We start from the raw sequence: 22,166 nt of genomic DNA on the forward strand, positions 1-22,166 counted from the left end.
GGAAAAGAAGAAGTAAAGTTGTCACTGTTTGCAGATGACATGATACTATACACACAGAATCCTAAAGATGCTACCAGAAAACTACTAACAGTAATCAATGAATTTGGTAAAGTAGCAGGATACAAAATTAATGCACAGAAATCTCTTGCATTCTTATACACTAATGATGAAAAATCTGAAAGTGAAAGTGAAATTAAGAAAACACTCCATTTACCATTGCAACAGAAAGAATAAAATATCTAGGAATAAACCTACCTAAGGAGACAAAGTCCTGTATGCAGAAAACTATAAGACACTGATGAAAGAAATTAAAGATGATACAAACAGATGGAGAGATATACCATATTATTGGATTGGAAGAATCAATATTGTGAAAATGACTATACAAGCCCAGTACCAGATGGCTTCACAGGTGAATTCTATCAAACATTTAGAGAAGAGCTAACACCTATCCTTCTCAAACTCTTCCAAAATATAGCAGAGAGAGGAACACTCCCAAACTCATTCTATGAGGACACTATCACCCTGATACCAAAACCAGACAAACACGTCACAAAGAAAGAAAACTATAGGCCAATATCACTGATGAACACCAATGCAAAAATCCTCACCAAAATACTAGCAAACAGAATCCAACAGCACATTAAAAGGATCATACACTATGATCAAGTGGGGTTTATCCCAGGAATGCAAAGACTCTCCAATATATGCAAATCAATCAGTGTGATAAACCATATTAACAAATTGAAGGAGAAAAACTATATGATCATCTCAATAGATGCAGAGAAAGCTTTTGACAAAATTCAACACCCATTTATGATAAAAATGCTCCAGAAAGTAGGCATAGGGGAACTTACCTCAATATAATAAAGGCCATATATGATAAACCCGCAGCCAACATCATTCTCAATGGTGAAAAACTGAAACCATTTCCACTAAGATCAGGAACAAGACAAGGTTTCCCACTCTCACCACTATTATTCAACATAGTTTTGGAAGTTTTAGCCACAGCAGTCAGAGAAGAAAAAGAAATAAAAGGAATCCAAATTGGAAAAGAAGAAGTAAAGTTGTCACTGTTTGCAGATGACATGATACTATACACACAGAATCCTAAAGATGCTACCAGAAAACTACTAACAGTAATCAATGAATTTGGTAAAGTAGCAGGATACAAAATTAATGCACAGAAATCTCTTGCATTCTTATACACAGTAATCAATGAATTTGGTAAAGTAGCAGGATACAAAATTAATGCACAGAAATCTCTTGCATTCTTATACACTAATGATGAAAAATCTGAAAGTGAAAGTGAAATTAAGAAAACACTCCATTTACCATTGCAACAGAAAGAATAAAATATCTAGGAATAAACCTACCTAAGGAGACAAAGTCCTGTATGCAGAAAACTATAAGACACTGATGAAAGAAATTAAAGATGATACAAACAGATGGAGAGATATACCATATTATTGGATTGGAAGAATCCACATTGTGAAAATGACTCTACTACCCAAAGCAATCTACATATTCGATGCAATCCCTATCAAATTACCACTGTCATTTTTTACAGAGCTAGAACAAATATTTTCACAATTTGTATGGAAACACAAACGACCCCAAATAGCCAAAGCAGTCTTGAAAAAGAAAAACGGAGTTCGAGAAATCAGGCTCCCTGACTTCAGAGTATACTACAAAGCTACAGTAATCAAGACAGTATGGTACTGACACAAAAACAGAAATATAGATCAGTGGAACAGGATAGAAAGCTCAGAGATAAACCCACGCACATATGGTCACCTTATCTTTGATAAAGGAGGCAAGAATATACAGTGGAGAAAAGACAGCCTCTTCAAAGTGGTGCTGGGAAAACTGGACAGCTACATGTAAAAGAATGAAATTAGAACACTCCCTAACACCATACACAAAAATAAACTCAAAATGGATTAAAGACCTAAATGTAAGGCCAGACACTATCAAACTCTTAGAAGAAAACATAGGCAGAACACTCTATGACATAAATCACAGCAAGATCCGTTTTGACCCACCTCCTAGAGAAGTGGAAATAAAAACAAAAATAAACAACTGGGACCTAATGAAACTTAAAAGCTTTTGCACTGCAAAGGAAACCATAAACCAGATGAAAAGACAATCCTCAGAATGGGAAAAAATATTTGCAAATGAAGCAACTGACAAAGGATTAATCTTCAACATTTACAAGCAGCTCATGCAGCTCAATAACAAAAAAACAAACAACCCAATCCAAAAATGGGCCAAAGACCTAAATAGACATTTCTCCAAAGAAGATATACAGATTGCCAACAAACACATGAAAGAATGCTCAACATCATTAATCATTAGAGAAATGCAAATCAAAACTACAATGAGATATCATCTCACACCAGTCAGAATGGCACACATCAAAAAATCTATAAACAATAAATGCTGGAAAGGGTGTGGAGAAAAGGGAACCCTCTTGCACTGTTGCGGGGAATGTATATTGATATAGCCACTGTGGAATACAGTATGGAGGTTCCTTAAAAAACTAGAAGTAGAACTACCATATGACCCAGCAATCCCACTACTGGGCATAAATCCTGAGTAAACCATAATTCAAAAAGAGTCATGTACCACAATGTTCATTGCAGCTCTATTTACAATAGCCCGGAGATGGAAACAACCTAAGTGCCCATCATAATGTAGTAGAGAATGGAATTGAGGATACGGGGAGGGGGAAGGGTAAGCTGGGACAAAGTGAGAGAGTGGCGTGGACATATATACACTACCAAACCTAAAAGAGATACCTAGTGGGAAGCAGCCACATAGCACAGGGAGATCAGCTTGGTGGTTTGTTACCACCTAGAGGGGTGGGAAAGGAGGGTGGAAGGGAGGAGATGGGGGACATGTGTATATATATAGCTGATTCATTTTTTTATAAAGCAGAAAATAACACACCATTGTAAAGTAATTATACTCCAATAAAGATGTTAAAAAAACAATAGGGGCTTCCCTGGTGGCGCAGTGGTTGACAGTCTGCTTGCCGATGCAAGGGACACAGGTTCGGGCCCCGGTCCGGTAAGATCCCACATGCTGCGGACGGGCTGGGCCCGTGAGCCATGGCCACTGAGCCTGCGCGTCTGGAGCCCGTGCTCGGCAACGGGAGAGGCCACAACAGTGAGAGGCCCGCGTATCACAAAAAACAAACAAACAACATAACACTTAAAAGAATTGAATTTCAAAGACCAGGCTTAGGTAGGGGAACCAAAGATCCCACACTTTGTAGAAGGTGTCTGAGGCTACAAAAAGCTCCGGGAAGGAGGACAGGGAGAGGGACAGTGAAGTTCAGCTGGATCCTAAGACTTAATGAACAGAAAATTTGAATAAATGAAGAAAGGGAAGAAAGTATTCTTGAAGAGAAGGAATCAGTACAGTTCCAGAATGGGCTTTATGGAGCAGTGAAAAAGACCATCTGTCTATATATGGATAAGTAGTAAAAAATACAAATAGAAAGGTGGGCAAGGAGCAGACTGTGGGGGCAGTAAATATCGTGCTGTAACATACAGGTGAGAGAAAATGGAGAAGGTTTATTTGAATCAGAGCATGATGCCTTCAATAAACACTTCTGACTAGATTACTACTCACAGCCACAGTGCTAAGGGCCGAGGTTCATGCATTGACACAACAAACATTCATGAAGCTCTTTCAAGGGTGGAGTAGGGATTTGGGGAAATTTAGGTTCACACAGACTCATCCCCAAAACCCTGGGATCCATACAGTTGCAGGACAGAAGACAGAGACTTAGCCAGGTGGTCGTAAGCCACTCAGGTGACTCAGGTAAGGTCAATCCTAGGAATTCCCAGCCAGTTCCAGGCACGGACACAGGGAGTCCAGGGGCAGGAAGTGCTTGAGGCTGAGGGGCACTTGGTGTTGCTCTGGGAAGTGGGGCTCAAGATCAGTGCTGCTGGCCTCAGAAAAGCACGCTGGGACCAGGGTAGGGTCTTATCCAGGGGGCTTCAGGAATTAGAACAGGCATTTGAGGGCCAAGGCTCAGTTAGATGAATTGGGGCAGGAGAGTCGGTAGTGAGGTCCTAGGCTCTGGGGAAGTCAGCATTAGGCCTGGGCACCACAGTGCAGGCAATGTGAGAGCTGTGGGGAAGAGGCTGGAGCTATTTCTACACCTGCTGCTTCAGTCAGAAGCCAGGACAGGATGGGCTGTCCCTGTGGGGACACCACAAGGCCTAGCTCTGGGATCTGGGGGAACTGAAGCCAGGAGAGGAGATGGGCCCAGTAGAGGTGTTCAATTCAGTGTCTTAACCTGGTCCTCATTTCCCTATTGTCTGTTCACCTCTGAAGACTCTGGTATCCAAAGGGTGAAGAAGAGGTATTCTAGTTGTACTAGAAGCACAGCTTTGCTAACAACTGACATCACTCTCTCCACCCTACCTCCTATCCCCCCAGGAAAGTTTGGGACCCCATCTGCTGGGATCATAGGGGTGGTGAATGGAGGGGAGCCAAGCACAGGTATATCTTGTTAAACAGTCTGCTTCAGCTACAGCATAAATCTCAAAATCGGGTCTGAAACCTCAGCTGATAAACCCACTTGTTTCAGACAATTTGCAAAGAAACCAAATCTCCACCAGCTAGAAGAGATGGATGTGCTCTTGGGTAGTGCAGAAGTATCTGTGTTATGAAAAACAGAGGTGAGAACTGTGGTGAGAAGTCAGGGTTTCCTCTGAAGGTTTTTTATTGGTTAGATTTAAAGTAACAGCCTTTAATCTTCCTAAGATGCCCCAGGGGAGCCTCCTGAAAACATCTGCTGGATTTGAGGGGTCAGGGAGTGCCTCCCTCATCCCCTCAGTATATGTGTTTGGTTTGGGATTTGTCAGTCTGGGAAGCTGAGGGCTCTGGGCAGCTCAGGCCTGGCAGATTTCCCCCCACCTGCCTAAAACTCAGCCCAGGAAGACAGAAGACCCTCCCCAGCCCAATTCTGCACCTTCACTCTCCAGCCCCTGGAGCTGTGGCCTTTATTTCAAGTCCTGGTCCCCCGGGGCTGCATGGGGAATGAGGACAGCTGATAAGCCTGACATTATTGACTTTATGGGGAGTATTCAATGAATTTACTTTCTGCAAGAAGGCTGCACTTGTATCTGCTGCCCACAGAGCATCTAAATCCTCATCTAGGGGACCCGCTGATGAATCATGTCTCTTATACAAAGAGCAGAGAATGTAAAGTGGAAGAGGGGAGTCGCACCCCACCCCTTTCTTTTCTCCAGTACCTGGCTCTGCCCACCCTCACCACCCTTGCTTTCCCACTGCACTTCAGTTTATTGGCTGGAAATAGAAGCACTCACAACTCCAGGCCTACAAAGTTGAGGCCAAGCCAGCCTGGTCTTGAGAGTGTCAGCAGCTGGGCACACCCAGGGCTGTGCATCCCGCTACTTGGTAACTAAGGGAAGAAAAGCCCACTCACTTGAGGCAGTTACATGTCCTGGTTTTTGCTGCGACGGTCAACATTTGCTCTGGACAGAAATACCCGCCTGGCCTCAACACCAGGTGTCTTGGTGGAGAAATGTGTGTGTGTGGTGGGGGGCAGTTACCAAGGGGTACTGGGTCTGGGGAACTGGAGAGTGAAAATTAACTGGAAGAGAGAGCCTGATGCTCAAGGGAAGCTTTTCTTTCCCTCCTCTCTGACATCTCCTTAATCCATCCAGCCCTGGGATGTTGGCTTCAATTAGTGGAAGGAAATAAATGCTTCTTAGTAGCACAGGACCCAAAGCAACTGGAAGGAGAGAGGTGAGAGCCAGGATACTGAGTTGGACAAATGAAAGAAAAATATCAAAGTACCCTTTGGAGAAAATTAGAGGCATGTGTTCATATTCCCCATCTAGTTTTTGGGTAGAGTTTTCTGGTAATAAAATGATTATTTATTGAGCAACTATGACTTTATTAGATGCCTATTACCACTGTTTTAAAGCATTTACTCCTAGTCACTAACTTCATGTACATTAGTGCACTGAGTCTTTACAATAATCCATGAAGTTGATATTATTTCCAGTTTACAGCTGAGAAAATTGAGACTGGGAGAAGTTAAGTAACCTGCCCAGGATGGCAGCTGGTGTCAGAGCAGGAATTCAAACACCAGTCTGCCTCCAAAGCCTAATGAAAGGCCTCTCAGCTTCTATACAAAGCTGCTTTCCATTTGGTATTTCTCAGTACCTTTTCCCACTTAGTCCACAGCATATCAATGAGTATTTATTACTCCCAGTTTATAGAAAACAGGCTCAGAAGAGTAATTTTTTTTTGCAATTTGACCAGCGTTTTATTTCTTAAATAACTGGCCAGTTTGAGAAAGTTACAATGCAGCAGTGAGCCTCTAGACCAATTAACAAATTCCTCTACTTAAATGCAAACCAGTAGCCTCATCATTGTGCTTATCCCAGGCAAGGCACTGGGTTAGCAGACAGAAGAGGGGAGACAGGAAGAAAGGGCATCAACGGGGCAGATGAAGAACAGTACAGGGAACCTTTGCAAATCTGATTCCGGATTGTGGTTGGATCACTCTCCTCACCTCCACCTTCTTTATTCAAACAGGGCTCCTTACATGTGGATCCAGTTGAGGACCATCCCTGAGACTCAACGTTCGTTCACTCCTTCGTAGATGGAGGATGTTTGGTAACAGGCTGTGGCAAGCTTCCAAGTAAGGATAACTTATTTACAGAGTAATATTGTTTCTCCTCTTTTGTCACTGAAAGTCACAGTGTGCTGCAGGGGGGAAAAACCCAGTGGACAGCAGGTGTGCTTCCTCGTAAATCGGTATAATTTTTTTCCTTTGTTGTTCCTATCTATGAGTGTGTCCAGGGCCACAAAACCTGTGTGCCTCAGGGACTCTGGTCTAAAGATTCTAGCAGCTTTACTTTTCTGTCATGACTAGGGAATGACCTCAGGGAAGTCCCCAAATGATGATGAAACAGCCAGATCTCTCTTTCCTTAGGAGAGAAGATCAAAGCTCTCATCCCTCCCAATGCTCGGGTAAAGATGTGGGCCACATCAGTGTATTTCTTCCTTCCACGTACCCTGGTTTCCCACATCACCCGCTTTCATCATAGAGCAGCTACTTGTTCTGTTATTTTTTTCATTCAGGGGAGGTTAGAGTAGGGGAGGCGGGAAGAGGAGGTTAGCTAATCAGTTTGCCCTGTGAGTCCTGTGAATGGAGTGACATTAACGTCCACGAGAATTTATAGCCCCTGCTGGCTCTGAAAAGATGTTTGTGTAAAAATTGCTAGTGAAACAGTCAGCTGTATTTGAAAGCTTGTTTCTTTGGGCATACATTTTAGAATTTAGGTAAATACTCAATTTATTTGGGAGCTAAATTGTGGGGGAGTGGTATTTTGTCTAGGATAACACCTTGTTATGTAACTTTATAATGAAAATATATAATTTCTCATATTAAATGAGAAAATTGGGTGAAATGCCTAGTGTGACACCTAGTACTTAGTGCTACATAATAGCGGTAGAGAATTCAGTGTGTGGCCCAGAGTTGGTGCTCGATGCCACCCCCTAGGTCAAGCCATCATCCTCTCTCGTCTGTATTCCTGTCACAGCTTCCTAGTCTCCCCATATCATTTCTTGGCCCCCTCCATACAGCAGCCAGAATGTTCTTCTCATCTCCTTAAAAAACAAATTAAGCAATCACCAGAAACTCCTTCCATGGCCTTAGAAGCGTTCATTTCACAGAAACAAGCTATGTGACTTCTGACGGAAAGCAGGGCAAGCTGAAGGCAGCTGTTTGGAGAAATGAGTCAGTGCTGTCTTGCATTCATTCATCAAAAGCAAGTAAACTAGAATGAGACTTGCTTTAAAGAATTCAAAATGGAGATGGGGGCGCTTTTAAAAAAGAGGAGGGCTTCCCTGGTGGCGCAGTGGTTGAGAGTCCGCCTGCCGATGCAGGGGACACGGGTTCGTGCCCCGGTCCGGGAAGATCCCACATGCCACGGAGCAGCTGGGCCCGTGAGTCATGGCCGCTGAGCCTGCGCGTCCAGAGCCTGTGCTCCACAACGGGAGAGGCCACAACAGTGAGTGGCCCGCGTACCACAAAAAAACAAACAAACAAAAAAAAAAAACCAGAGGATTCAAAGGAGTTTAAATTTCCCAAATAAAATATCACAGAAAGATAAAACCTATGACCAAAAGTAACACCCACATACTGACAAATTTAGTTGTCAAAGAATTGGCACAGTTTTATTTGGAAAAAGCAAAGTTATAAACAGCAGTTGTAATATCACAAAACAAAATGGAATTCATGAGAAGAAGCAAGGCAAAGAAGATCATTTTGTTGACACAGGGCACAATTCTCTTAAGTCAATAAAACTTCCAGGAGTCTTTATGTGCAAAATGCATTGTATCTCAAGATATAAATATTTAAAGCAAACACTCTTGGAAAAACCAAAAGGAAGGAACAGACACTAAACAGTAGAGGGAGATTTTCACATAACTCTCTCTAACAGATCAAATAGACCCAAACTCCCATGAATATAGAGGATCAATTTAATGGATGTATATAAAAATTTTTTTATTTTTCAAACAAAAGATGTATCTCCTTTTCTATTACCTACAGATGATTTATAGAAGTTTTACCTAGAGAAACTCTTTATAAATATTCCAAGGCAAAAACAATATGGAGCATACCTTTGACTACACTGCAATAAAATTAGAAGTTAATAGCACATGGTTACCAAAAAATACAACGATAAGGAAATTTTTTTAAAGTTTCAAAAAGAAAAAATAAACAACAGATGTTAGAGGCTAATGGCAAAGATACTGCACATGGAAGTGAAGGATGACACCAAAGGTATATCAGAAGAAAATTCATAGCCTGAAATGCTTTTCTTATTAAACAAGAAAGAATGAAAATTAATAAACAATCTAAGAATGGGAGATGGAGAAAGAACAAAATAAACATAGGCAAATGAAAAAGCAGATTTAATAAAGGTATGGTAGAAAGTGAAATAAGTCAGACAGAGAAAGACAAATACAGTATGATTTCACTCATATGTGAAATATTAAACAAGCAAAAACTAAAACTTAGATGAAGAAAATGGAATAGTGGTTACCAGAGGGGAAGGGGAGGGGGCGATATGGCTAAAAGGGGGTCAACTCTATGGTGACGATGGAAACTAAACTTTCGGTGGTAAGCACGCTGTAGTGTGTACAGAAGTTGAAATAGAATGTTGTACACAGGAAACTTACATAGTGTTATAAACCAGTTACCTCAATTAAAAAAGATGAAACCTAGAAAGTCAAAAAAATAAATAAAGATATAGTAGAAATTAATACATTAGAAAATCAGAAAAATGGTGAACCACAGAGGTAGTTTTTTAAGAGAAAAATAAAATGAACAGCTCTGCAAAGCTAATAAAGGAGAGAGAAGTCCTAGACACATAACATGAGGAATGAGAAAGTTGATAATGTAAATACAGAGATTTTTTTTTTTTTTTTTTTGCGGTATGTGAGCCTCTCACTGTTGTGGCCTCTCCCGTTGCGGAGCACAGGCTCCGGATGCACACGCCCAGTGGCCATGGCTCACGGGCCCAGCTGCTCCGCAGCACATGGGATCCTCCCGGACCGGGGCACGAACCCGTGTCCCCTGCATCGGCAGGCGGACTCTCAACCACTGCGCCACCAGGGAAGCCCCAGAGATATTTTTGAAAGCATTTGTTACCGACCAGCATTCTTGGCCTTCCCCAATCAATGAAAATTGACTAGAGGCCATAGAAGGAATTCAGGCAAGGCTTTATTGGGGCCCCTGTTGCAGCAGTGGGGAGTGAGAACAAACCACAGGTTCCTTTGTTTGCTTGCTCCCTGAGGGGGCGGTGAGCTTGTTCCTTATATGGGGCGAGGGCAGGGGTGTGTCCAGGGGTCTCGCCGGAGGGGTGGCTGGGGTGGCTTAGGTGCTTTGCCCACCCCTTAGGTGGTGGGGTTTTCTTTATTTTTTTTTATTATTTTTAAAATTTATTTATTTTTTATTGGGGTATGGTTGTTAGTTTCTACTGTACAGCAAAGTGGAGTTCCCTGTGCTATACAGCAGGTTCTCATTAGTTATCTATTTTATACATATTAGTGTGCAGAGGGCATGGGCAGTACCCTGCTTTTGCTCCAGGCTCTTCAAAAGTGGCAGTTGGGTTTTTTGGTCTCTTTGTATCTTTTGTCCAGAATTTGTCCCAACTGCGCATGCACAGTTATTTTTAGTCCCAGACAGTTTCTTTGTATTTTGCTGCTGGAGGAGAGGTGTGCCCAGGTGCAAGCATTGCAGCACTGCAGCAAAGGGGCCCAGGTCCCAGCCTGTCTCACTCTGAATAACTGTATATAACACTTTATTAATGGATGTGAAAATGTCAAAGTTCATATGTCAAAATACCAAAATTGACTTGCAAGGTAGCACACTTGAAGGAACAAAATCTATCTAGGATTTACTAGTAAATTTTATTAACTATCAAGAACCAGCTAATTCATGTGATGAATAAATTGATGGAAGCTTAACAATAGATGGATGGCAGGGGGGCTGAATGTATGACTGGATAAATGGAGAAATAGATGGATGCTTTGGGGCCTGGATATGCAGAATTGGGGATTGGGAAGGGGGTTGAGAATGAGCGGGGAAGAAGGGAGTTTTAAGACTGGATGGAGCTGACACTTGACCTCCAGCCAAAATGACTTTGGTCCACAACCACCTGGGCTCACAGGAGTCCCTTCTGAAAACCTCAGGTTCGTCTTTTCTGAAGCTAACAGCCCCAGCACACAGGACTAGAGATCCAGCATTCACAGGCTAATCCAGACAGATCAATTAAGACAGCAGAACCAGAGAGGCTGACAATGCCCCAGCCCTCCTAGGGACCTGCTCTTCTCTCCCCAACCCTCTCGTCCCTCCCCAGGAGCCCGCAGGTGCAGTCTCTCCAGGGGGCGGTGAGAGCCATGAATAGTAAGGGTTTTAGCTCAAGCACACAGAGGCGTTTAGCTGCCCAAATCTAATCCCCCAATAATCGGATTATGTAAATTCCTACTTCAACCCCTTCCCCTGCAAGACCTCGCCCCTAAACTCTCCACACTGGGAGACCAGGATGGGAGACCAGGATGGGAGAGGGCCCATCACGCTGAAGCATCACTGCTAGTGGAATGCTGCACCAAGACGGTTTCCCCCATTTCAAAACCAACAATAACATGGAAGAAACTTCAGAGAAGAAAACAAATGTCGACCCTGGTTGCACTGTGCCAACACATCTGTGCTCCCTTCTCCACAGTCCTCATCTTTTCCCTCGTCCTGTCTCTCAGTCCTCGTCCACTTGTACACAGGTCCTATTTTACACTTACTGTTGCTTACCTTAGCCTCACACATTTCCAGTCTTGCTTCCTAGTTGCTACACTTCATTTTTACAACTGTAGAACGTGCCATTAAGAATATATTACCTCGCAGGCTTTTGGCCGAGAGGAAGGGTAATGTAGGTCCTTGGTTTGAATTCCAACATGCCCTCTATCAGGATTGAGGTACAACAGGTCGGGTGGGAGACCTGGGTACCATGAGGCACCATGAGGCAGCAGTTCCCCTCAGTGGCACACAGAGACAGATGGCAGAAAGGACAAATCAGGGCTGCACACTGCAAATATTAGAGTATGTTCCCAAAGGCCCCTTTTGTGCCTATGCATAATTGACCCATTCATTCTCTCCAACCCACCCTCTAATCCATCCGCTGACTGCCACCAGAATGAGGCTTGTAACTGTAAATCAAAACATATCACTCCAATGTTCAAGGCACACAGTGGCCTTCATATGGACTGCCCTCTCCTTCACTCATACGTGTGTAGTTCCTATCCAGCATTTCCCACTTTTGCACCCAGGTGATCGGGGACCCTTGCCTTGGATTCTGTGCTTTAGATGGACCTGCTCTGGTCCTCCTCCAATGCCCACCAGGTGCCCATTTCCCACATTCTAGACCACACCCAGGGTATCAGGGACCCCTGAATTTATACCACACTCTGTATATCCAGAACCCCTGCATTTCTGCTCAAGTGGCCCTGAGTCTATTTTCAGAACCTTCACAGGGCTCTTCCTTAGGTCCGTGTGGGCTGGGATTCCACGTCATGTACACAAGACCCTTCACAGAGAAGGGGGTGGGAAAAGAATGGGAATGTGGATAGGTCAGGAGTCTCCATTTGTACGCTTGTCCTGAGCCCCACATATGTCAGAGGCAGCCCTGCCTCAAGGCCTAGTTTAAATGGCATCCCTCCCACGAGCAATTGCTGATCCTCCAGCTAGAATCTTTGCCTCCTTAACTCCAATTTCATACTCTCTGGCACTCAGGACTGTCTGTCTTGTATTTAGTCATTTTTGTCATGTCCTCTTCCTCCCAAAGACTGTGAACTCCTTAAAGGCAGATACAGAATTTTCTTCACTTTCCTGCCCTCTGAGAACTAGCAGTTTATGCAACAACTTTTTTACTTATAATAAGAACTGTATGCATTTTTTTTTTGAGGAGGAGGACAAACAACCCCCAAATCTCAGTGGCTTACAACAGCAAAGATTTATTCCTCACTCATGTGATGTGAAGGCTGTGGTTGGCTATGGGTTTGCTTTATGGCTTCCAGGCTGAGAAAGCAACCCCAAACATTACTTTCTCACGACGAAGCCCAACCCTCAATCACTCTTTTTTTTTAAACATCTTTATTGGAGTATAATTGCTTTACAATGTTGTATTAGTTTCTGCTGTATAACAAAGTGAATCAGCTCTATGTATACATATATCCCCATATCCCCTCCCTCTTGCATCTCCCTCCCTCCCACCCTCCCTATCCCACCCCTCTAGGTGGTCACAAAGCACTGAGCTGATCTCCCTGTGCTATGCGGCTGTGGCTGCTTCCCACTAGCTATCTATCTTACATTTGGCTGTTAGAGCTTCTGTTCTATCACCACCACGTCAAGTTTGCTCACATTCCATTGGCTGATGCAAGTCACATGGCCAAGCCTGGAAGGGAGTGAGGAATTGCTCTCCCTTCACCTACAGGGAGGCATTGCCAGTCACATGACAATGGGAGGGGCTATGTAATCCTCTCACAAGGAAGGGAGCCAGTAGTTGTAACAATAATACAATTTACCACAGTAAAATTTATAGTAGTCTGACTGTGTACTGGGTACAGTGCTAAATTTTACAGATGAGGAAATTGAGGTAGGGAGAAGTTACATGATTTACCTAGGGTCACATAAATGGGTACATCAGGGATTTCAACCTGGGTAATGCAAATCCAGAGTCCTTTGCTCTTATCCACTAAGCTTTAATGCATTTGTGAGTTTATTGTGCCAAATCCTATGCTGGTACCTTCAGAGAGTGTGATGCCTAGAATTTTGTTACTTACCCATTCATTCATCAACCAACATTTGAAGAATGCCTGTTCACTGGGTTTGAGGAGGAGACAGACAAGATAAATGGGTAAAATATTACTAAATGGGGGTGAGTGCTAAGGAGAAGAATAAAGCAGGGCAGGAGGATGGAGAGTCCTGTGTGTGTGAACGTGCAATTTTAGATACTGTGGTCAGAGAACCCTCATGGAGAAGGTGACATTTGAGCAAAGACCTGAAGAATGTCAGCTCCTTGAGGGCAGAATTTGTGTCTGTTTTGTTTGAAGTTGTATCCCCAGTGCCTATAACAGGCACTGGCCCATAGCAGACACTCAATAATAATTTCTGAATGAATGAAAGGAGGTGAGGGAAGGAACTGTTTGGATAACTTGAAGGGGAAGAGTGTTTCAGGCCGTAGAAACAGACAGTGCAAAGGCCCTGAGGCAGGAGGGTGCCTGGAGTGTTCCAGAGCTGAGTACACCCCAAGGAGAGAAGGAACACATGGGGTCAGGTAAAATCTGGGAGCCATTGTTAAGACTTCAACTTAACTCTGAGTGAAATGGGGAGCCAGGGGAAGGCTCTGAGTGAGAAGTGACAGGAACCTGACTTGGGTTTTCATAGGATCATTCTGGGTGATGTTGGAGAATGGACGGAAAGAGGAAAGTACAGAATCAGGAAGACCAATGAGGAGGCCCTGAAATACCAAGTGCCCGGGGCACTCTGGAAGCTGGGATGAATAAATCTGGGGATCTGTCCAGTGCAGTGATTGTTAAATTTCTTTGTGCGTCTTCATCTGCTGGGATACTTAGTAAAAACGCAGATTTCGGACCCCATCCCCAGAAAACCTGATATGGTGGTCTGGGTTGTGGATATTGAGATCTGCCTCCCCTCACCCATGATTCTGAAGCAAGTGGTTCTTGAACTACAGTTGGAGACTTACTGGGCCTTAAATGATTGACATCTGATGAGTTAACTGCGTGGCATGGACTTTCCGAGGTTTGTAGACGTGGAAGAGGGTGGGTAGGTCACACGCCCGGCTTTGCCGTGGTCGGGTAGGTGGCACGACCCCTCCCGTCCCCAAGCCTTAGGCAAAGCACGGTTTTCCTTCCGCCTCTGCTCCGTTTCTAGAACACAGGGAGGCTGGTCCTGGGAAGCGGGCGCGCCGTGGGGGGAGGGGGGAGGGAGGGACCTGCGGAGTCCGGGTCAGAAAGGGGCCCCCTGGGTCCCCGAGACAAAGGGCGGTGTCCTATAAAGGCGGTAGCGGAGGCGCGGCGCCCAGGCGAGGGCGACAACTACGGCGCGCGCGGGCTCCTGGATCTTGGAGAGGAGGTGCGTGGACTCCGAGAGGGACGTGGGCACTGCCGGGGCTGGTGGGCCAGCGGGTCTCCGGCGCAGCTCCCCGAGGAGGGCAGGGGTGTGGAGTTGACTTGGTGGCAGCCACCAAGGCGACTCGGTGAGAGAACCTGGGGGCTTTTCGCGGAGCAGGGGCGGTGGTGCGGCTCCGGGGGAGCCTGGCGGGTCCTCTAGCGCGTGTTGGCGGGGCTGCTGCGCCTTGGTGTCCGATGCCCGGGCACCCCTTGATGTGTCTCCGAGGGCCGCTTAGGCAGCTTCTGCGTCGGGATGAGCGACTCCTGGACACCTGGCAGGTGCGAAACTTTAGCCGAGATGCTTTCCCGGACGCCTGAACTTCATCGCAAGGCAAGCGCTGCCTGCGAAGGGGAGCAAAAGTTATACAAAGAAAAAGGGAAAAGCCGGGAATGAAGCGGTCAAGGGCAGCAGGTTGGGCGGGGTGGGCGGCGAGGCGCGGGTGTTGAGTGCGTTTTGGAACAGGTGGCGCTCCCAGTGCGCCGGGAGCGCACCCAAAGACCCGCATTCATAGCAAATGTACTTATTTAGAAGAGTTGTCTACTGAGAAAAGTAATTGCATAATAGTATGTATTTTGATTTTTAAAGGATACATATATTTTATATAAAATATATATATGTGTGTATGTATATATATATACATACACACATATATTATATATACACACACCAAACTGGCTACTGCTGGGAAATGAGTTTGAATAGGTAGATGGATAAGGATGGTCTTTTATTTTTTGCTTTATCACTTGTGTACTGCTTGAATTTTTTTTTCTAAAGTTATCATGTGTTATTTCTATAGTAACTTCAAAAGGCAAAGCTGTGCCTAGTGTTGGAGGTTAGGCACCTTCCCCTAACGAAATTGTATAAACCACCCTTCACTGCCCTCTTTCTGGACGGTGTTTCCGCTTACTTTTAAAAGAAAGATGAAGGAGACAAATACACAGGACCAAAGGCCAGAAAGAGAAATTTAAAGTTTTATGAAAAAAGAGCAGTGTGAGTCTGAATGCCTGGGACAGGCCACCATAGAAATGTTAGCTGTACTTCTGTGCTGCAACCTTTCTAGCTGACCTGGGCTCTGTGTCCAGGAAACACCCACACGAAAAAGCAGCACCTTTTCTGGGGGCATAATTGTTCTTTTCTCCAGTAACCTGTTACCTTCTGTGGTGACAGTATAAGTAGAAGTTTGTACACACCTACATTCCTATTCAGTTTACTGTGACATTCCTCCTGTCCAGGCGTTCTTAGCCTGGGGCCTATGACACACACCCACTCGGCTGTATGGATAGAATTCAGGCGTTCTATATATCTAGGTGGGAAAAAATTACATCTTTATGTCTACTGACCTTTAAATTTAGCATTTCCTTTATTTATGAATGTGAGTAATAAACTACTTTGGCACTAGTCGTGCTGATGACTTTGTCACCAATAAAAAAATCATACTTTCAACTCATGTTGCAGATCTTCTGAACAAATCATTTAAGTATCACTACTTAGAAATGATGGTAACAAATCTGTTTAATGTGTTGAGTGAAGCACAGGTATTACTGTCTTGCTTTTTAGAATTATTTTAATACCTATGAAGTATAATTGGTTATTTTATGTGTCTATTTTAATTCATACATTTAAAACTCTTATTCTGAGAAGGGAACCAAAGGCTTTTTCCTTCATGTATTTGAAATCATTGTTCTGAGAGGAAATCCGTCCCTAGGCTTCCCCAGACTGCCAAAAAGGTCCATGGCACAAAAAAGGTTATGGACCCTGACTCAGCAGGAGTCAGTGGTGACATAGATGCATAAATACTCAGGCTTGGGACACAGGCTCTGCCACACAGGGATGTGTGACTTGGGACAAAAAAACTTCACACCTGTTTCAACATCTGTCAGATGTTCTCTGATTCTGTGACATCTGGGGTACTTTTTAAGTTCTTAAATTACTCTGAATCAAGATTAGCAGCCATCAGTCCTTGCAACAGGAAAAACACTAAATGCCACTTTCCTTTGATTTAATAAGTCCTTAGCAATTTTCCAGTGACCTCTACTTTGAGTTTTTCCAGCTTGTTAAATCACTGATTTCTATTTCCCCCTGTGGAGAAGGACAGTATCACACTTGAGGATAAGTCAACAAGTAATTATTAAGCACATCCTGGGATGGCAAGGCTACGTTTCAGAAGCCTTCTCTTCTCCCCATTTCCTCTGTCTGCTTCTCACAATAGGATGGAGCCCTCTCAGAAGAGAACACCAGTTAGTTTATCCTGCCTAATCTTTTCTTCCCAGCTTGAAAAAGACCCCCCATGGGACTAGTGAATGAGCTAAAGCCTCTTTTGACAAGAGAAGCTTAAAAGTGACTTTGCTTCCACAGTCCTGGCTGCAAAGCAACCAGCCTTGGTGTGAGCAAAACTGAATAGTTTTTAAAATCCCCTTGATTTAGGTTCAAACCTTCATATTTTAGGTATAGTTGGATACAGGTCTGACAAAGCTCATATTTTCATTGTAGATCCAAAGGCTAGGTTATTTAGAAATAACTTAGGTAGATAAAAGGCAAGGGCAGGGCATTGTGGCATTTCAGCATAGAAAGAGGCCTTGGGAATCACCCCGTTCAGTTTGCAAGCCCCCTAGAATGCCTGAGTTCGGTGCTGTTTCTCTGCTCCTATAGCCCCTGTGCTTCCCTCTCTGTGTCCCAGGGCAGTGGGCTCCTCAGTGTCCAGCAGTGAGCACAGTGTCTGGCACGTAGAGTCAGTACGTGTTGATAGTGAAGCTTAGAGCGCATGTGACTGTCATGGGTCCAACTAGGAGTGTCTCCACAGAGAGAGGAAATAGAGTTAAGTGGCTTATGGAGGGAGCCTAAGGCCAGCTGGTGAACTTGAGCCGCTATGATTCTGCTCACCACTGGCTTCTCAGCACAGCACTGGCCTCTCCAACCCAGGCAGAAGCAGGAAAGGCATCAAGAACCTGCATGGGGAAATGTCCTGGGGGGCATATATCCTTGTAGCTTATTTTATACATAATAGTTTGTACCTCTTAATCCCCTAGATACTGCTTCCTTCTCAAACATAGTTTTGCTAGGTCTCAGAACTCCTGTTTGGAGAGTAGAGCAGTGTTCTCAGCATTGGGTACACGCGGAGATCACACAGGGGTGCACTGCTTGGATCTCACTTCAAGAAAAAACTTGCAGTTCAGCTGCAGGGAGTGCAGTTAGCTGACAGCCTTCAGTGGCAGTGCCCTCAGGATGGGGCCTCCGTTCTTCCGGCAGCCCCCGGCCTATGAGTGAGCGTGGCAGCGCTGCCAGGATCTGGTGATTTCTGCCCAGCAGGGTCTCCTCTACAGTCACTCTTTGCCCTAGAGCTCCCTGTTGGGTTGACTGCCATTTTCCCAGGTCTGCGTCACAGCCCACCCTTTTGTACCACATGTGCCAATTTTTAACCCTCCAACTCCTTCCTACAACGTGGGCTGTTAACACAAACAACAGGTGTAGAAGGAAACTGGCACTCTGAGCGGCACCTACCAAGTGCCTGACATTCTACATGGCGCTTTATATAACTTTTCTCAGATATTCGGGATGTTTACCGACAAACTCATGTCCTCAGGAAAGCCCAAATAAAACTAGGAGATTGGGATTGACATATATCCACTAATATGTATAAAACAGATAACTAATAAGAACCTGCTGTATAAAAACATACATAAAATAAAATTCAAAAAAAGAAATAGACAAAAGGTAGAACTTAGGGGAAAGTTCAGTGGCATTGACCCAATCATTTTGGTCTTGACATGGTTCTTTTACACCTTTCTCTAGTCAGCAGGTGTAGCTCTGGACTTGGCCCTTGGTGTGTGGGACCTTCTGCTGTGATTTTTAAGTGCTTATGTATGTGCTGCCTCCTCCACCAGACCATCCAATAAGCTCCTTGAGCACCAGTACCCAGTCCAACCATGTCCACAAACCCATGCAACAGAACAGGTCTACAGGAAGGGTTAAAATAAAGCAGCAAAGGCAATAAAAGCCAAGAGGTTACAGTAGAGGCTTGGTTACAGGAAAACAAGATATCACCCCCCAGGAATATTCAGTACCTCACAAGTCATTTTTATTTATAAATATATTTATTATTTTGGTGTATTTATTCCCCAACACTTTTATAGCCATTACTATGTGTCAGGCACTGTTATAGTGATTTACAAATATTAACTTATTTAATTCTCCTAATAGCCTTTGTCTTCCACCAGTGGCTGTGGGCATGGGGGGCTCTGGGATGGCCTGGAAGCCTTTATAGGAATGAAAAGGAGGATTGGATCTGCTCTTTAAAGAATGTGTAGACATAGGCAAGAAGACAGCGAGGAGGGAATTCAAGGGACAGAAGATGGCATGTGTGAAGGTGTGGAGTTAGGAATATTTACTACGCTTTGTGGGCACAGGAAGGGACCCTCTGCCCAGGTTGCTGAGACTGGAGCAGGCGGCAAACTGATAGCCATAAACCAAGAGCACCAAACGTTGGGTGCTGGGCTGTGGCTCGTTTGCTGATGCGTCATAAAGGTTCCCATTAATGTAGATTAATCCAAGCCACCTGAACAAAGCGGCCTATGCCTCTAAATGTTAAAAAGGGCACAATTAAGAATTGGCAATATGCGATAATAATCACCTCTCCCAGGGTTGGAAAGGTCATCCAAATTCAACCTTGGAAAGCCTGGGTATCTTCCGCAGCATCCACGCCAAATCATCATACACACCACCACCACCCCCGCCCCTTTTCTTCTTTTGTCCCGCTAAACAACCCTGCTTCTGCTCCTCACACAGCCGGGTTTCAAGGCTCTTCATCACCCTGTTCACCCCCCTCTAAATGTGGTCCAGTCTAGATATTTTAGCTCTTACACAGCGGGCCCAATCCTGCAGATGAGGTCGGCCAGCTAAGAGGAGAGTTGTGCTGTCACCTTCTTCACTCCAAATATTATCTCGTTAATGAAACCTAGGATCTCAGCACCCCCCTTTTTAAAGAATCTACATTCAACTCTCTGTTAGCAAATATATGTTTTATTCACACACGTACTCAATCCTACACTGTGCCTGGTTCTGAACAACTAGGAAGAGTTGGTTATAAAAGTAGTAATAGGGGTATTAAGATAAAACCACCTTTTAACTGGAGGCTTCAAAACACCCAGGGAGAGAAACGCGGAAGGAAGGTGTTCTTATCCTGCCCTTTCTTCTGCCATGTTTTCTTCCCTTGTCAAAGGAAGATTCAAAGCACCTGGAAGTGAGGCAGTGCATTTCCTAAGATCTGAGTGGAGAAGACTAACATCTCAAGTTCCTGGCAGGACATGTGCTACCCAGCAGGCCTCTGACAAGGTATTGGCCCTCAGGGCCCTTTCTCTTTCTTGTCTCAGGAGCTCCAACATGACCAGAAAGATCTTCACAAACACCAGGGAGCGGTGGAGGCAGCAGAACGTCAACAGTGCCTTTGCCAAGCTGAGGAAGCTCATCCCCACTCACCCTCCCGACAAGAAGCTGAGCAAAAACGAAACGCTTCGCCTGGCGATGAGGTACATCAACTTCCTGGTGAAGGTCTTGGGGGAGCAAAGCCTACAGCAAACGGGAGTGGCTACTCCAGGAAATATTCTGGGCCTCTTCCCCCAAGGACCCCACCTGCCGGACAGGACTCTCCTTGGTGATTACCAGGTTCCATCATCCAGCCCGAGCCACCACATTCCATAGTGGGGCTCTGGCTGTCGTCACCCCAGGCAGCACTGGTTCAGAAGTAACTAGCTTATCGACAGCCTTTTGCGTGTTCCAGAGTCAACCTGATGAATAATTTGTGAGGCATGAATTTAAGCTTCATAGGAGGTGGCTCAGGGTCGGCTTCAGGATGCTGAAAGGGACCATGAGGAACGTGGCTTGGGCGTCTGTCACCCCCCACCCCCAGGGCTTCAGTCAGATCAGCCTGTCTCTGTCTATGTTATAAATCTGGGTTCTGCATAAGATGTTGTTTGAAAAAAAAAAAAAAAAAAAAGACCCTTAGGTTAAAAACTGGTTTGAAAATCACTGTTTTACTCCGTATGTTTTCAGTTATAAGAAAGTTTTCTCAAAATGGATCTCAGATGGATGAGTAGAAAATGCTTCCCTCCGAACATATTTTAAAGTTTGTTTTGAAAAATGAGGCATATTTGATCAAGGGTGAACAATGTAAGACAAATGAAAAGATAGCCCTTGCAGAAACCAACCTGGAGACTTGCAGGAACACCTGTGAAGAAAAGACCCTCCTGGCATGTGAGGACCACAGGAAGGCAGCAGATACCTGTGGAAGAGCTCTGCATCCTTTATCTCTATGGACATGTGAAGTGTCACTTGCATAGGGCTGTGTATGTATATGTTATCTCTAAAGCCAAATGGTGGATTATACCTGTGAGAGGAAAGGACTTGATAATTTACGAGGGTTCATAGTTTTCTTATGAAAACCAGCTAGCTAAAATAGGTTTTCTACCTTAGTTTCCCATGTCAGGTATCAAAACTTTTAATTTAGCCTGAGTTTCTGCTGACTTAAGACCTGTAAAATTCAAATATAATGATGAAAATCTAAATATTACCATTTAATAGAGAGCTTAACAAAAGATTTAGAGTAGACAGTAGGAATGTTAATACCAGACTCTAATGAATTAATGAACATGTGATTTGTTTTCCCTGCTATGGAGCATTAGCTCAGTCTTACGCTGGGAGAGGTGGTACCCACAATGAGTGAAACAGCGTGGATCTGGCAGAACTCACCCCCTTGTGCCACCCTGATGATGCTTAGATTCAAAAATGAATCCCATAGTTGAGCCCAGAATACAAATAATGTCATTTGATTGTCTATGGGACATTTTATTTCCCCAGAGTTCTTGGTGGTACATTGGTTTTAAAACCGTCTGAACTACAGGTAGGAAATAGATGGATTTGAGATCATGTATACACAGTAGAGGAATTTAAATTTTCTGCCACTCTAGAAAGAAGGTATTTGATTTATGAAAGGCTGAAATGAGCCTCTTTGGTTTGGTGCTTAGAAGAAATCTGGATGAGATGCCCTCAAAATCTCATTCTCCCAAAATAGCAAGGTCATAATGTCTTTAAACTCTACACAGCGTTGACTCTTGTAGAACAACACATTTATCAGAAACAATGCATTTTCCATGTAGGTCCTTTCTTTAAACTGCATTCAATAAATGTCCCCACAGACCCAGAATAGTCCTGGGAAACACATAAGCACAGAGACCAGGGGATTTCCCCTGAATTTGCATTTCTTTCTCATGAACTTATGTGGACTTAAATTTGTCCCCAAACTACCAGGTGATAGTACATCTCAAAGCTTTGATGACAGTTTGTCAATTGAGTAATATTGCTTATTCTCTCATCTGTCATTAACTCAAAGTAAGATTTTTGACAGCATTTTTATATTAGCCTCATG

General features: G+C 44.2%; 2 protein-coding genes across 2 annotated transcripts in view; both read left to right on the forward strand.

Annotated features, from left to right (window-relative positions):
* Positions 1–20,101, forward strand: part of FKTN (fukutin) — a 96,803-nt gene extending 76,702 nt beyond the window's left edge. The window contains exons 12-13 of the mRNA XM_024753669.1: positions 6,589–6,694; positions 20,092–20,101. The gene's annotated coding sequence lies outside the window, so the exon portion shown is untranslated. The remainder of the gene's footprint in view (positions 1–6,588; positions 6,695–20,091) is intronic.
* TAL2 (TAL bHLH transcription factor 2) overlaps positions 1–20,497 on the forward strand; it is a 24,829-nt gene extending 4,332 nt beyond the window's left edge. The window contains exons 2-3 of the mRNA XM_024753671.1: positions 6,589–6,694; positions 20,092–20,497. Coding sequence (XP_024609439.1) covers positions 6,663–6,694; positions 20,092–20,443 — 384 coding nt within the window. The 5' untranslated portion in view covers positions 6,589–6,662 and the 3' untranslated portion in view covers positions 20,444–20,497. The remainder of the gene's footprint in view (positions 1–6,588; positions 6,695–20,091) is intronic.
* Positions 20,498–22,166: the final 1,669 nt, after the last annotated feature.

This window comes from Neophocaena asiaeorientalis, unplaced genomic scaffold (assembly GCF_003031525.2).
Source record: "Neophocaena asiaeorientalis asiaeorientalis breed wild unplaced genomic scaffold, Neophocaena_asiaeorientalis_V1.1 scaffold342, whole genome shotgun sequence".
NCBI classification, from domain to species: Eukaryota; Metazoa; Chordata; class Mammalia; order Artiodactyla; family Phocoenidae; genus Neophocaena; species Neophocaena asiaeorientalis.